The 14,680-nt window shown below is 46.4% G+C and overlaps 1 protein-coding gene across 2 annotated transcripts; it reads left to right on the top strand.

Moving 5' to 3' along the window:
- Nucleotides 1–4,919: 4,919 nt before the first annotated feature.
- IRF2BP2 (interferon regulatory factor 2 binding protein 2) lies at nt 4,920–11,044 on the top strand. 2 transcript variants are annotated; one of them, XR_012655585.1, is made up of 3 exons: nt 4,920–6,898; nt 7,489–10,207; nt 10,414–11,044. XR_012655585.1 is itself a non-coding variant. In XM_032790720.2 (2 exons), the coding sequence occupies exons 1-2, from the start codon at nt 5,926–5,928 to the stop codon at nt 8,202–8,204; spliced, it is 1,689 nt and encodes a 562-aa protein (XP_032646611.1). In that variant the 5' UTR covers nt 4,920–5,925; the 3' UTR covers nt 8,205–11,044. The 2 variants fall into 2 exon arrangements, 1 of the variants encoding a protein (XP_032646611.1); XM_032790720.2 differs by having other exon boundaries at nt 7,489–11,044.
- The last annotated feature ends 3,636 nt before the right edge of the window (nt 11,045–14,680 follow it).

Below are 14,680 nucleotides of genomic sequence, written 5' to 3'. Positions count from 1 at the left end.
CAGTACCCCACCAATCTGGGTGTCCTCTCCCTGGGGAACCCCCAACCTTCTACCCCCACTTTGCCTCAGAACATGGCTACTGCCAGTCACCATCTAGCCCCGCTCCCTGGGGCAGACTGCAGTGTACACACAATTCATCACTGGCAAAGAGAGGTTTAGACCCGCTGCCTTTGCCTACCCTTGACTACCACTCTATAGCCCCAGTACCTGTCCTGGCCTTTATCAAGGCTGCAGCCTGTGGCTTTCCAGGCTGGAGCTCCCCAGCTCCTCAGCCTGTCCCCAGCCCTGCTCCACTCAGGTACTCTGTCTCTAGCTCCCTTCAGCCAGACCCTTCTCCCTCTACAAGCAGAGGGAGACTGTCTGGGCTTCTGGCTCAGTGCCTCTTACAGGGACCAGCTGGGCCTGATTGGGACTTGGCCACAGCTGAGCCTGCTTTCTCCCAATCAGCCCAGACTTCTTGCCCCAGCCCCAGCCCTCTCCTGGGCTGTTTTAAGCTCCAAAGGGCAGGAGTGGGTAACCACCCCGCTACACACCAATTAACAGCTCCTTCATGGGGCCGTGAGCACTGGCGTGTATTTGGCGTGGTTCACCCCTGTCCCAGACACCTGCCCCTTCTGTGGCGTGAGGGAGACCCTGGCGCACGTTTACTTAGAGTGCGCCAGGTTGCAGCCCCTATACCAGCTCCTCACTAATCTCCTGTTGCATTTTTGGCTGCACTTTTCCCCTCACCTCCTTCTCTACGCACTCCCTATCCGTGGCCCCACGAAGTCCTGGGACCTCCTGGTCAACCTCCTCCTCGCCCTGGCTAAACAAGCCATCTACACGACCAGGGAGAGGAGGTTGGCCGATGGAGACTCCGGTGACTGTGGGGCTTGTTGCCGGTCCCTGGTCCGTTCATATATCCGGGCGGAGTTCCTCTTGGCGGCGTCCACTGGCTCCCTTGACGCCTTCGAGGAGCAGTGGGCGCTGTCCGGGGTTCTCTGCTCGGTGTCCCCATCAGGCTCCCTTCTTATGACACTTTGACCGGACTCCTGTCCCTGTTCCTTTATTAGTTGTCCCCCGGAATCAGTTGGGTTCTGAGGTCCTGTAGATCCTCCCCTTAGGCGGGGGGGGGGGCGGATCTGTTAGCAATGGGCGAGCTTCACCAATTAACACCTTCCAGCATAACTATTACCCTCGCCATCACAGCTCTGCCCATCCTCCCAATCCCAATTAACATGTTGACACTCTGCATGACATATCTCCCAGACAAATAGAAAAGAAATAATAAGGGTGGGGGGGAGTTCAGAGCATGGAGGGAATGGGGGGCACACACAGCGCCTGGCATGGGGGACAAAGGAGGAAGTGGGGGAAAGGAGGGAGGATGGTGCTTGGCCTACAATTATGAAGTTTCCACCCCCTAGTGGAACAACAAATAATTCAATTACATCAGCAGAAACCACTGATGAAATAACAGGCTCACAATGCAAAATTGAGGGTACATTATTCTTTATAATGGGCCATATCCTGTTCATCATGCAACCACAGGCAGTCCTATTGAAATCAATTAAACTGAGAGTAAAGTAAGCCTTCAATAGCTCTCTGCAGGCAACATGGCATTACCACAAACCACCAGTAGGTGTCCTCTAGCAGTAAGTCTATTCTTCTATATAGTATTACAATAATATAATAATGGGTATTTGAGATAGGTTAAACCCTATGGGCTAGATTCTGTAGGAAAGAAAGAAAGAAAGAACAACTGAACATATCCCCTGTTTGACTTCCATACTGGTAAGGCCATGAAATCATCAGGTTTGGGGACTTAAATAGGCTGTGGTATAAAACCCACATTTTCTGTTTAAACCAGCCACTGCTTGAGGACATTTATGTTCAGCTATTTCACGAGTGCTGTAATGTTTCCCTCCCGTTTTTCCAGAGTTAACTGGAAGCAATAAAATGATAGTTAAAAACTTAAAATGGCTTCTCTTGATTTTTCCAACAAGCTCTGGTTCTTATGGGGGGAAAGTAATTACAATTTTGCCCTCCAGTTTAAAGCCCGCCACAGCTGAAAGGTTTGTTCGCCCCAGCCTTTAGTAACTGCACTGCAAACTGCTCATGATCTTAAATACACAAACACTCGTTCTTGGCTCCCAACCAACATACATGCAATTTTTCCTTCAAAGAACCTAGAGGCTAAGCAAGAGGGCAAAGGAGTACGTGACTAAAACATCCTAACTTCCTCTTTCATAAGTCATCACATGATGAAGTACAATTACAATTCCTGCCTTGTCTCTGCGAATCGCAGACGCATTGCCTCACCCTAGAAACCCTGCGCTCCTCTGTGAATGTGTAGGCAGCAATTTCTGCAGCCGGGTTGGAAGGAATCCAATTTCAGTCTGGAGAGAAAGGGCAGTGGGTGGAAGGCAAAAACAAAGATCTGTTTACTTAGTATACATTGATAAAGCTTCTTTAGAAGGAAAAAAAAGTAGCTTTAGAAGACTTTGACACAGTATGAACGGGGAGCTGTTGTGAAGCAGAAAACAAGACGTGTTAACCCTTTTAGTCCTGGAAAAAAAATCAGGACGGGAGCGTAGTCCAAAAAATAGACATTTCATAGCAAGCTAACCTCAGGAAAGTCACTAGGGCTGCTATACCTACCTCCTAGAACTAGAAGGGACCCTGAAAGGTCATTGAGTCTGGTGTCCTGCCTTCACTAGCAGGACCAAATACTGATTTTACCCTAGATCCCTAAGTGGCCTGCCTCACACCCCTAGGTTTAGCAGGCCGGTGCTCAAACCACTGAGCTATCCTTCCCCCCAATGAAGTTACAAATGTTAATGAGAAAATAAAAGGAACGCTCTTGTTTTATGTGTACATGTATACAGAGAGAGGGAGCGAGATATCCTACAACTAGATCATGTTTTTGCATTTCGTTTATAGCTGACGGGGCAGCCCCAAAAGGGCAAGGTTTGGTTTGAGTGAATGTGCAAGGCAGTATTTACATTACTCTTGCTTCGCTCAGGAAGGATCTACGGGCAGGGAACTGCTTAACCCTTGAAGGGACAGATTGCATTACCCCCGGGGCAAGTGGCGTGTGTGGGGAACTGCGCTATCACCGGTTGCAACTGGTTGGGGAAAGGGGGGGGGGTTGTACTACCCCTAGTTCCACGCTGCGTACGGGGATGGGCGGTGTTGTATCAAAATCCTCGTTGCACTTGCACTGATGTGGGTGGGGGGAAGCGGGTTTTGCATCAACACCGGTTGCACCGCGCGCGCGCGGGGGGGAGGGAATGACACTGTCAGAAGACGTATTAGCAAGCGGCACCGTTTCTGGAAATCCCCCAGAGCAGAATCATGCGGCGTTTGCATGTAAAAACGCTTTAGTTTGGGGATTAAATGTCCTCCGTGTAATTTTAGAACAGGGTTTTTCATGTGACATAAGATCAACACAATTGTTTTTCCGAGGGTGGTTTATTTCTCTCCCGTCCACCAGTGCTTTTTAAAAAAACCTTGCAAGGCACCTGGCGTTTTCAAGAGCAACACAGTAGAAACCTCAGCAAGATTCCATCCCCTGGGCCAAGCCAGTAGAGGAGATCATATAAGTTACACTCGCCTCGTCCAACAGAGCCAGCTTTTTCCAGTCCAAAGAAGAAAGGTTGGGAGTGTGTGTGTGTGGGGGGGGGGCGGTGTTAAGAGCCAGCGGCCTACAGCGTTTCATTCTCGCGGGGGGGCGGCCGGGAGTGGAGATCGAAGAGTTGACAGATAAAGAAACTGAGCTTGAGGATGGGGGCGGCGGGAAAGATCATTTCCCTAGCTTAATTCTGCAGTTGCATGAAAGCATTCGCTAGCAAATAGGGCAAGGACATTATATCAATTTACTTGAGGACATCGCACTAATTAGCTCCATAAAAATATCTTGTGTCCATGCTACGTATCTTGTACACGGGCTGCAAATGACAAAACATGAAAAGCCCAGCTGGGTTTGTAATTACAACACAACCCCATGCCCTCCGCCAGTCGGTTCTGCGGTAACAAATCTCCCAACAGCAACATAGTCTGCAATGGGAAAATCAACCTCATGCCAGTCTGTCTCAATTACTGGCGACGAGCAGTAAGCCAGAGTAACAAAAGCCTGAGCTGGTTGTCAGTGCAAAGGGAGAGAGTACTACAGTATAGAATGCGGCTCGCAAACCCATTCCTGTGTACAGTACATGCTGCTCTTCTTGCTACGTTAAGTAAAAGTTAAGCCTGGCAGTGGGAGGGAGCTCTGAGAACCCAGAAATAGCAGCAAGGGAGGCGGTACTTAGTGCTGTGACGGGGCATCTGCGGTGCTGGCTGTAGAGTCTCTGAGTCTGTCCCTGGAATGTGCATTTCGTTTAATAAGGTTTCAAGTGCCAATTGCATAGAGTCACGTCCCTCATTGAGTCTGCGCACAGGGCGCAGCTGCAGCCCTGAAACAAAATGCGGACGTCAGAGGCTAGAACTCAGCTTCCTCCATCCCTCCCTTTGTAACCTACATAACTCAGCAGCAGCACTGTGGGAATGGTGACCCAAAAGCAAGAGTTTGAGAGAACAGCTTCCACTTTGTTTACTCTGCACAATCACACACACAGCTCTCTTTATATATGTGGACTACTTCTGGGTTGAATGATGACTTCATGTGCAAATGACAGATGAACAGAACAACATCCCTTTCTCTTTTTGACTGGCTGCAATTGTCAGACGCGCTGTTTGGAATTCTTAGTGCGGAAGAAGGGGGAAAAAAATGTCCGCAGGTTGGGGAGGAGAGAGATTGTGTTTCTTTGCTAATCTGCACTAGCAAACGGACGGTTTGTGGCTGCAAATGACAAGGAAACCTAGAATGTCCCATTTCCGAACCAAATGAAACAATTATTTAAAAACCCAGAAGAGCTAAATAGCAATTGTATTTATAATGGTCCCTTCCACCTTGCAATGCAAAAACAATCCTTGTACATATACAAAGAAATTACATTACTTAGCGCTTTCGATCTTCCAGGTGCTGGACACATATGAACTAACCCTTGCAAACCCCTGGGTGTTGGGTATCGTTAACCCCTTTAACGGAGCGGGAAAATTGGGAAAGTTGTGAAGTCAAAGGGATCGGGCCCGGAGTGATTTCCTCAAGGCCACGAAGAGAATCAGAGGCAGGATTAGAACAAAGGTTAGATTGAATTCCAGCCAAAAAAAATGAACCATCACAAAATTAATCCTGTAAAATATTTTTTTTAAATCAAGGTGGCATCGTTCTGAAAAACATTTTTGTTAAATAGATTTTTTTTTTCCAATCCTGCCTGACATAATTAGCACTTCTCTCCTCAGAGCACTTCACAAACACTAGCTAGGCTGCAAAGAAGAAGGGGAAAGGAGCGGAAAGGACCCCACAGACCCCTATTTGCATCCTATTCACATGTGCAAACCCTTGCCGCTCACCCACCCTCGGCTGAGTAGGAGGGAGCTGTCTATTCTTGCAGCTCATGTTGTCTTGGGACTCTTGGCAGAAGTTCAAGGAACAGCACCAGCAGCAGGCGGCCAGAGGAGAGGGCGCCCAGCGCGCAGGCGCTTCTAGGCACTGTCGAAGAATCGAGTCACTGGAGCAGAGCGCACAGGCGGCGGCTGCTGCTGCTGCTGGAGTCCCCGCCCCAGTGCGAGCGCCCGGGCTGCAGTAGTGAGCGAGCGAGCGGGACAGGCGGAGTGAGCGGCGCGCTGGAGTAGGCAGCCGAGTGTGCAGCGACGGGGCTATGCGCTTTTCCGCGTCCCAGTGACTCCAGCCGGGAGGCTTCCGCGCCCGGGAGCCGCTTGTTTGCAGGGGGCGGGCAATCGGCTGAAGATCCTGCGGCAGCTGCAAAGCCGGAGCCTGCCCGTTTGCTCTCCGGTTGCTGGAGGAGGAGGACGCGCGGGGGGCGCTCGCTGCCCCTGGGCTGGGACATGTCGTCCGCGGCGGTGGCGGCTGCTTCCCGCAGGCAGTCGTGCTACCTGTGCGACCTGCCCCGCATGCCCTGGGCCATGATCTGGGACTTCACCGAGCCCGTCTGCCGGGGCTGCGTCAACTACGAGGGGGCCGACCGGGTGGAGTTCGTCATCGACACGGCGCGGCAGCTCAAGCGGGCTCACAGCTTCCAGGAGGGCCGGGCCCCGCCGCCGCCCCACGCCAAGCAGCCGCCGCTCAGCGCTAAGGAGATCCTGGCGCAGCAACAACAGCAGCAGCTGAACCACACGGCGGTGGCGGGCGACGCCGTGCCCCGGCCCCCGCCGCAGCCCCTGGAGCGCTACCCGCTGGCGGCCGCCGCTTCCTCCGAGCGGCAGCCGCCCCGCCTGGGAGCCGAGTACGGGGGCAGCCGGCTGGTGAACGGGAATCTGGTGCCCAACGGGTTCCCCAAGCCAGAGGAGCCGCCCGAGCTGAACCGGCAGAGCCCGAACCCCCGGCGGACACACACGGTGCCGCCCACCCTGGTGCCGCTGATGAACGGAGCCTCCCTGCCCGCGCCCATCAGCATCAGCAGCCGGGCCGCCGCCGCCTCGCTGGCCGCCATCTCCGGGGCGGCCGCCCCCATGCAGGTCTCCGTCTCGCAGCAGCAGCCGCCACCGCCCGGGGAGCTGGGGCACAAGCGGCCCGGCTCGGTTTCCTCTAGCAGCAGCAGCAGCGCCGGCGCGGGCGAGCACGAGAGCAAGGAGAAGCAGCCGCGGGGCTCGGCGGAGGAGCTGGGGGTCGAGGGCAAGGGCCGCGGGGGAGCGGAGCAGGAGTGGCTGGGCAAGCCCAAGACGGTGCGGGATACGCTGCTGGCGCTGCACCAGCACGGGGGCCACGCGGTGCCCTTCGAGAGCAAGTTCAAGAAGGAGCCCGGCATAGCGGGGAGCAGGCTGCTGGGGTACGAGAGCAACGGGGCCGTGGCCAAAGCAGGTGAGGGGGAAAGAGGGTGTCGTTTCCCCCCCCCTTAGCAAACCCCGACCTCCTAACTCCACTTCCTGGTGCCTAACGCTGCACCGTTGCTTAGGCGGCAACGTGTTCATGTGCTGAAGCAGCACAACAGAGAGCTATGAGTCAGGGCTGGCTGGTAGACGCTGACAGGGAGAGGGCTTTCCCTCCCTGCCACGGCCTCACCATAGGAGCTGCAGTGAAGGCACCAGGAACCTTTTAGCCTGCTAGCAGCGCTGCACACACAGCCCGCTCGCCTGCCTGTGTGTTAGAGGGGTGCGCTTGCAGATTGCATGCCTGCAAGTGGTGGGTGAGTGTGCACATGCACAAGTTGTATAGAACACACACACACATACTTTGGCTGCGTGCCATGTTGTGTGTATGTATTTGCATACGTCATACTGTATAATTGGTATTTGTGTGCAACGCCTTGGCTGTGTATACATTTAAAAATGGAAGTCTTTTCAAGCTTGATTTGTGTAGCTGCAATACCCTTATAGGTGCATTCATCTGATTGCTTATTATTATTTATTTTTCCTTATGTATTTCTCCTCCCCATTCCTTTGTATTTCTAGGGGCTCGGGCAGCAAGGAAGAGGAAGCCTTCCCCAGAACCAGAAGGTGAAGCTGGACCCCCTAAGATCAATGGAGAGTCACAGCCCTGGTTGCCAACATCATCAGAGGGGATGAAAATGTCCATGACTGCTACATCGTTCATGTCCCCACCACCACCAACTGCCTCGCCTCATTCCAACCGGACCACACCGCCTGAAGCAGCCCAGAATGGCCAGTCTCCTATGGCTGCGCTCATTTTAGTAGCAGACAATGCAGGGGGCAACCACTCCTCCAAAGATGCCAACCAAGTTCACTCCACCACCAGGAGGAATAGCAACAGCCCGCCCTCTCCGTCCTCTATGAACCAAAGAAGGCTGGGTCCAAGCAGGGAGGTGCCAAGTCAGGGGACAAACAGTGCTGGAGGTTTGGAGCCAGTGCATCCTGCCAGCCTCCCGGACTCGTCTCTAGCAGCCAGTGTTCCCTTGTGCTGCACCCTATGCCACGAGCGCCTGGAAGACACCCATTTTGTTCAGTGCCCCTCAGTCCCTTCCCACAAGTTCTGCTTCCCTTGCTCCAGACAAAGCATTAAACAGCAAGGAGCTAGTGGCGAGGTGTATTGTCCCAGTGGGGAGAAATGCCCTCTGGTGGGCTCCAATGTCCCTTGGGCTTTCATGCAGGGGGAAATTGCAACCATTCTTGCAGGAGATGTGAAAGTGAAAAAAGAGAGAGACTCGTGACTTTTTCCAGTTCACAACCCAACATCACCTGTAACTAAAACTGCTTGACTTGTGTATATATCTATAAATATATATATCTCTCTCCAAGACAAGGGAAATGTAGACTTCATAAAACATGGCTGTATAATTTTGATTTTTTTGAATACATTGTGTTTCTATATTTTTTTGAAGACAAAAGGTATGTACCTAAAGGCATTTCCTCTTTTTGTTATAGCAACTATTTGTTATGCTTCCTTGGTGACAGTTACTGTTCAATGTACGCTGTGACTTGCGCTGCTTTTTTTAGAGAGCACTTGGCAAACCAGATATGCTTCTAGCTGTATTTGTATGCACTTGTTTCTTTTTAAAATGCCAAATACATTTTCTGACATTGTAAAGATCGCCTTACTGTCTGTGATTCCTTATTCTTGGGCCTTGCTCAGAGTCAAGCTGGATGCGTGCAGATTTGATATGAAATGGTAGTGGAACAAGAGATTGATAGGGTGAAATGGGATGTCACCATTACAGCCGAAAGTTAGGTGAATATTAGAAAGCACAAGTGGTTTCTTTCTGAAACATCTTCTCTTGTTGCAATAGCAGTTTTTTTAGACTGAGTCCAATTCCACTCTGTTTCTAGAAGGAAGTTGCCTTCATAGTAGGATGTTGAGATGTCTGAGAGGTGCTGCTGAGTTAGGGATTTCTGCGTTGTTTGCTTTTTTTTCTAAAAGGAAAAGTTGACCACAGTTCAAGTGATTGGTTGTAAGATTACAGAACTGCATTTATTCATTGATTACATAATGTTAATGCAGAATTTTGGTAATAAACTTAATTACTATATTGGTGTGTACACCAGTATAGCACTGCCATCTTTAAAGATCCATAGCTCTTTTAGTGCCACTCACATATTATTTATGCTTGGGGAAAATGAAAGTTTTTGTTTTTTTTTTTTAAATTTGCACATAGTGCAGGTGAACTTTGAGTTTGCTTATCAGTTACTTATAGTACTGTTGGTATTGTTAACTATCTCTTACATCATATTTCCAGGTAGTGGCAGGTACAAGATGGTACAATGACAGAAGCAACTGAGATGCTGCCACGATTGCCTTCGGGCATATCAGTAACAACCCAAATGTGGGTGGAAGAAACTTGTAATCTCTATTTTGTGTGTTTTAAAAACAAACCTAATACTACCTTTTTGAAAATGAAAAAATAAACTGGTGGAATGAAAGCAATTAGGGTTTCACAAAAGGGGCATGCCCCGCCTTTTTAACTACTTTGGAGTACTGTTTGTAAAGTCATTTCTTTTGATTGAACTTCTGCATCAATCAGCAAGCGGATTTTTTTTTAATAAATCATTACTAGAAATGGCTAAGTCTTATAGTGATGTTTTGTGATGTTTAGTTCATTAGCAACACTGCAAACCCCTTGATGTTTAGATATGTTTAACTTGGTCATAAACAATTGTTCTGAGCAGAAACATGACAAGAAGTACTCATCCCTGGGGCAAACATAAATTGTTCCATTTTTTTAGGGGAAAAAAAATCTGTTCAACTAACTTTTAACAGTTCGGGATGCTTTTTAATCATGTGTTATGATATTCAGACTGCTATTTAATGCAGAGTAGAACTTTTTTGGAAGATTTTTTTTTAAATGATCATTAATATTTAAAATTCAGAACTGCACATGCACAGTCATTTTTTTATTAAGTGTTTCAGTGAGCACACAACTAACATGTTCCTTATTACAGGTCAACGTAATATTAAATACAGACTTGCATGGTAAACCAATTCATTGAGTCAATATTATGCTTTAAAATTATACCTATAGTTCAGATTGGTGTCTTATGTAAACATGCAGACAAGTTGGAAAAAACGCACATATATACAACTGTAAAGGATACTTTCTAACACTATGGTCTCTGTAAATGTGTATTTAGCACTTTATTAAAAAATGGATTTCAAGCTGATAGATGGTAACAAGTTCTTCAGAGTTGCTTGATAATAACTCATAGTATGGAAGTGTGTGTGTTTTTGATAAAGTGATATCCCTACTAAAAACTGCATGAAAGGATTGCTCTGCTGTGTTGGCCAACTGTTCAGCTTTGAGCACCTTGAGGTGAGGTGGGAAGGTAACTTTTCCCGCTACTCAAGCATATCCTGCTTCCTGGTCTGACTGGCATTTGTGTTGCTCTCCAGGGAAGCCTTTCACTTAACCTTTTATCTGGAGGAAGTGTGCCAGTATATTGTGGCCCAGCAGTATCTTTGGACCTGTTCTTTAAAGTAGTTCAAAGGGTGGGAATTATCAGGCCTTGTTGTTGTACTAGGTGATGGTACATAGACAACACAGGTAGAAAAGAAATGTTAAAAAGTTACTGTACCTGCTCTGACTTCCACTCCCGATATCTCAATTGATTCTAATACACATAATGACATTTCATTATTACAAAAGTACTTGAAACCAGTATGTTTTGGGATTTTTTTGCATTTTTCAAATTTCAGTTGAACTAAGTGTGTCTTATTTTGTTGCTTGCTGAGTTATGACATCACAATGATCACTTTATTCACTAAACCAATTTACTGTTTCCTTGGCTACAAAGCTTTTTTTTTTTAAAAAGTGCTTTAGCTGCAACAGTGCTACTGTTAATCTTTTTACAACTTTTTAAAAAGTGATAGTTTGTGTAGTAATAAAGTGTTTTAATGAAGACTGTGTGATTCTCAAATCTCACTTTAATTACTCTTTTTAAAGTTTTTACTGGAGTATCACCTGCACTATGCTTTGGTTGTTTATAACTGCTGAACTAACACATTACTATTTTTACCTATTTTTTATCTTTGGCATTAAATAAAATATTAGGCGCTTTATGCACTTCCTCTGAGTGTTTTTATTAAAAAATAAACAAACTGAAAGGCTATAGCCACTGAAGTGCAATGATATACTGGCAAATTCAACAGGATTTTTAAAAAATATGTGGTTTTTTTTGTCCTTAGTCCCATACAGGGCAGTAAAAAGTAGGGACAAGAGAGCTGAAACATGGAAAGGGCAGAATGAATTGTCAATTGGGAAAAAGAAATTCCCTCCCTCCAAAAGAGTAAAGGGCAAAAGGGTAAAAGCCCTCTCTTTTTATCCTTGGTTTTTACATTATGGTGCAGTATCGTTCATCAGAGCCCCTAGTGGTTAGGAAAGTAACAGGGTCTAAGGGAAACTAGATGGCTTCTGTGGTGGCCTCAGAAAACCTGGTATGTTTTTGGAGCTGTCTTCTTTTTAAAGAGACATGCTGTAAACCAGGCCCTGGCAACCATGTGTTTTATGAACTAGCACTTATGAAAAGGGCATAAATACATTTGAGTCTGATCTCTAGTGGTTTGTTACATCAACAGAACCCCTGAATCCTTTCCTTCTGCACTTGGGCCAAATCCCACTTGCCCTGTTTACAGGGATAACAACAATGTCCCACTGATTTCAGTGGAACTTCTCTTGCCAGGAAGGAGAGCAGGATTGGCCATTTGTCTTTATTGTAAGTTGGTTGGAATCCTTTTTAAAAAAAGTCCAGACCATGAGGATGGCAAACACTATATTAACTATCACTTGGCATTTTAATCAGGCCATGGATTGAAGCAATAGTTAAGGTGCTTGTAGCATATTCTGTAGTAACACTTTCAGTGTTGTGCAGTAAAACATAAGCTACCATGGAAGAATGTAAATAAAGTGTCCTTATTAAAATAAAAAAAGGTGGAAGGAATACATTTGATACTTCACAAATTAACCACTTTTAAAAGTAAATCTTTTGGTTGTGTCAAATATTTACATTTAGGGTCCTAAATCATGCACTTAAAGATAAAACTTGTTACTTATGTCAAAGTTTAGCCAGAGTAAGGGAGTGCTAAATGGAGTGCTGGGGATTCAGGATGAAGGGTTTATTTTAGAAGATGCAACCAGAAGGTTGCAAAAGCAGTTTTCTTATCCATTATCTGTGACAGCAGCTCTAAATAAAACTCTTCCTGATTACATTTTACTATTACATTCCTTCTAACCATAAATTAAAGCAGAGTTTGTTGGATTTGTTTAAAAAAAAAAAATCTAGACTGACATTAATAGACAAGCCTAAGATGTTTTTTCACACTTCTTGTTTCATATTATCAATGTGGCAGTCTCCAAAGAAAGTGCCTCAAGACCATTTCTATATTAATTTTATTTGGTTAGTAATGCATAAAAGGTTTCTCTTTCTGATTCCTAAGACTAGAAGTGGGATCATTCAGAAAATGTTCAATCACATGGACACTATAGAAGGCCTGAGTCATTTGCTTGCCTTTTGTTCAGTCCCAGAGATTGAGAAGACACGCCTTTCCTCTGTTACAGAGCAAGGTCAGGCTGTGCTAACAGATGAATGGAATACATATTTACCCATTTCATCATTCCAGGCTTTCTGGAGCTGGGGTGCCAGGATTAACTGATTCACTGCCTGTTCCAGACTACTGGGAGATGCGCTCTGTACAAATTCAGCATTAAGGCCACAGTTTAACTGTTAATCATATCTTTTTCATGCAAATTAAGTTGAGCTGAAATTTTATGAGAATGCTTTTTATAAGGAAGAGAAATGGGGACATACAACCCTAGTATTTTAAGAAGATCCTAAATACACTTCAGAAAATGATTTCTACAAAACTTGCATGAGCTGGTCTGCATGGCTGGACTGAGAACTTAAAGTACAACATCCATTGTTCCAATAACTGAAGTTAGATAGTCTAGGTGTGCATTGTCTATCAACTCCTCTCTCTGCAGTTGAAGAACAGTTGTTACTGAGTTAGCTTGGGAAGATTTATCTCAGTAGAACAGTCAAAGTCCCCTATGGAGAAGAATCATGATACGAGATGAGTTCATATTATCACAGTTTAACACTTGCAATCTTGCTTCTACCATTCACAATCTTTAAAAGTTTATTATCCTTAACACATAATAACATTGCAAAATAGTAAGATTAATAATTTGTACTTAAACACAACATACTTTTAGTATGAGAAAATCAAAATCATACAGAAAAATACAATATTACAGTGTCTCCTAGTTGGAACAGGGCTACAGTATCTTGTGTCATATTTAATTCGTGTGTGTTACCAAACTGCTGTAGATAACTTTGTACCCTGCCTTGGAGTTACATAATGGAAATAAATGGGGGGTGGGGGAGGAAAGGACAGTGCACAGTAATGTTTACTTAGCAGTGCTCAGTATTTTCATACATGTAGTGGAACAAGACAGGATCAAAGGCAAACACAAAAAACTTGGGAGGATTTGCTGCACTGACATTGGAAAACTTGGCCCTAGAAGGAATCCCAGCTACTTCCCTCGATAACACACTTTCTGTTTAAAATCCCAGGGCTAAATTCTGTTCTCATTTACAGAGAGAAAATGCCATGGTCTTTAATGAGATTGCTCCAATTACTCCAGACAGCATTTGGCTGTTTACATGGCTCATATCTCTCAAATTTAAATGTTTTAGCACCATTGTTATAGGACTTCTATGAGGGGGGAGGTTCCACAGTTCCTCAAAAGCAGGCCTCCTGTTGATGGTTTTACTCTTTTCCCTGCATGATTTCCAGTGGAGCCAGTTTCTGCTGTGCACTAGAAGCGATTACTTTAGAGGCAGAGTGTGTGTGGATGGGAGTGGTGGGTGCATAGGCTTGGCATAAAAAGGCTGTGCCCTGGAGGCAGCTCGGAGCTTTTCTGTTTACTGTAGACAGCAGCAGGAGCCTCAAAAGGACCTACAAGACAAAGGTGAGCTGCTCAGAGACAGATGGGGGAAGAAGAAAACAGCTGCCCTTTGAGCATGGACCTACCCACTGGTGTTCTTCATCCACCCAGGATTTCCCCTGTACACATCTCTGTAATTCTGTTAATTGTTCCTGATGCCTCTTTGACCCAGATTCATTGCACAATCCAAGGTACTAAAACGTAACCCTGCCTTGCCTAACTTTCAGGTCTTGTTTGGGTGTCTGTTTGAAGGGGAGGGAAATAAAGGTGCAGTGGGAGGCTGTACCTTGTTTAATCATCGCACTGGTTACATTCTTCACTTTGTTTTTTTAATTACAGTAGCAGTCAGTGCCGTGGTTTCACAGTATCCACCGCAATCAGTGGCGTCTTATTAGTACGCTAGCAAGTGTAAACTTCATTAGTGGGGTTTTGTCGTGAGTAATTAACTTCCCAGGCAGAGCTTTTGAGCTGCAGTCGAGTCACGTGCTTTGCCAGTGATCAAGGCTTGTTCAGGGCACTCTTCTGCTACAGACAAGCTGAGTCCCTCCCAACACAAGTAGTTACACAACCAAGTTCACCTTCCCCACTGAGGCTCCTCCTGTGATTTCTATGGCCACACGCCATCAGTTGTTCTCTCTCAGCGCTAGAGGCTGAATCCTGATCCTTTTGCAGTCTAGGGAGTTGGGGACCACGCTGGGATTTCGTCCTCCCGTCTTGCAATAGCAAAGCACTAGCTCACCAGGCTTTACTGC

This window comes from Chelonoidis abingdonii, chromosome 3, assembly GCF_003597395.2.
Source record: "Chelonoidis abingdonii isolate Lonesome George chromosome 3, CheloAbing_2.0, whole genome shotgun sequence".
In the NCBI taxonomy this organism is placed as follows: domain Eukaryota; kingdom Metazoa; phylum Chordata; order Testudines; family Testudinidae; genus Chelonoidis; species Chelonoidis abingdonii.
This window is presented reverse-complemented; position numbering and strand designations above follow the sequence as displayed.

Bases quoted from the DNA above. Each gene is read 5' to 3' on its own strand.
- IRF2BP2 (XM_032790720.2), top strand. From the start codon at position 5,926: ATGTCGTCCGCGGCGGTGGCGGCTGCTTCCCGCAGGCAGTCGTGCTAC. The intron at 6,899-7,488 runs GTGAGGGGGAAA...TTGTATTTCTAG, and splicing joins CGGGGCCGTGGCCAAAGCAG to GGGCTCGGGCAGCAAGGAAG.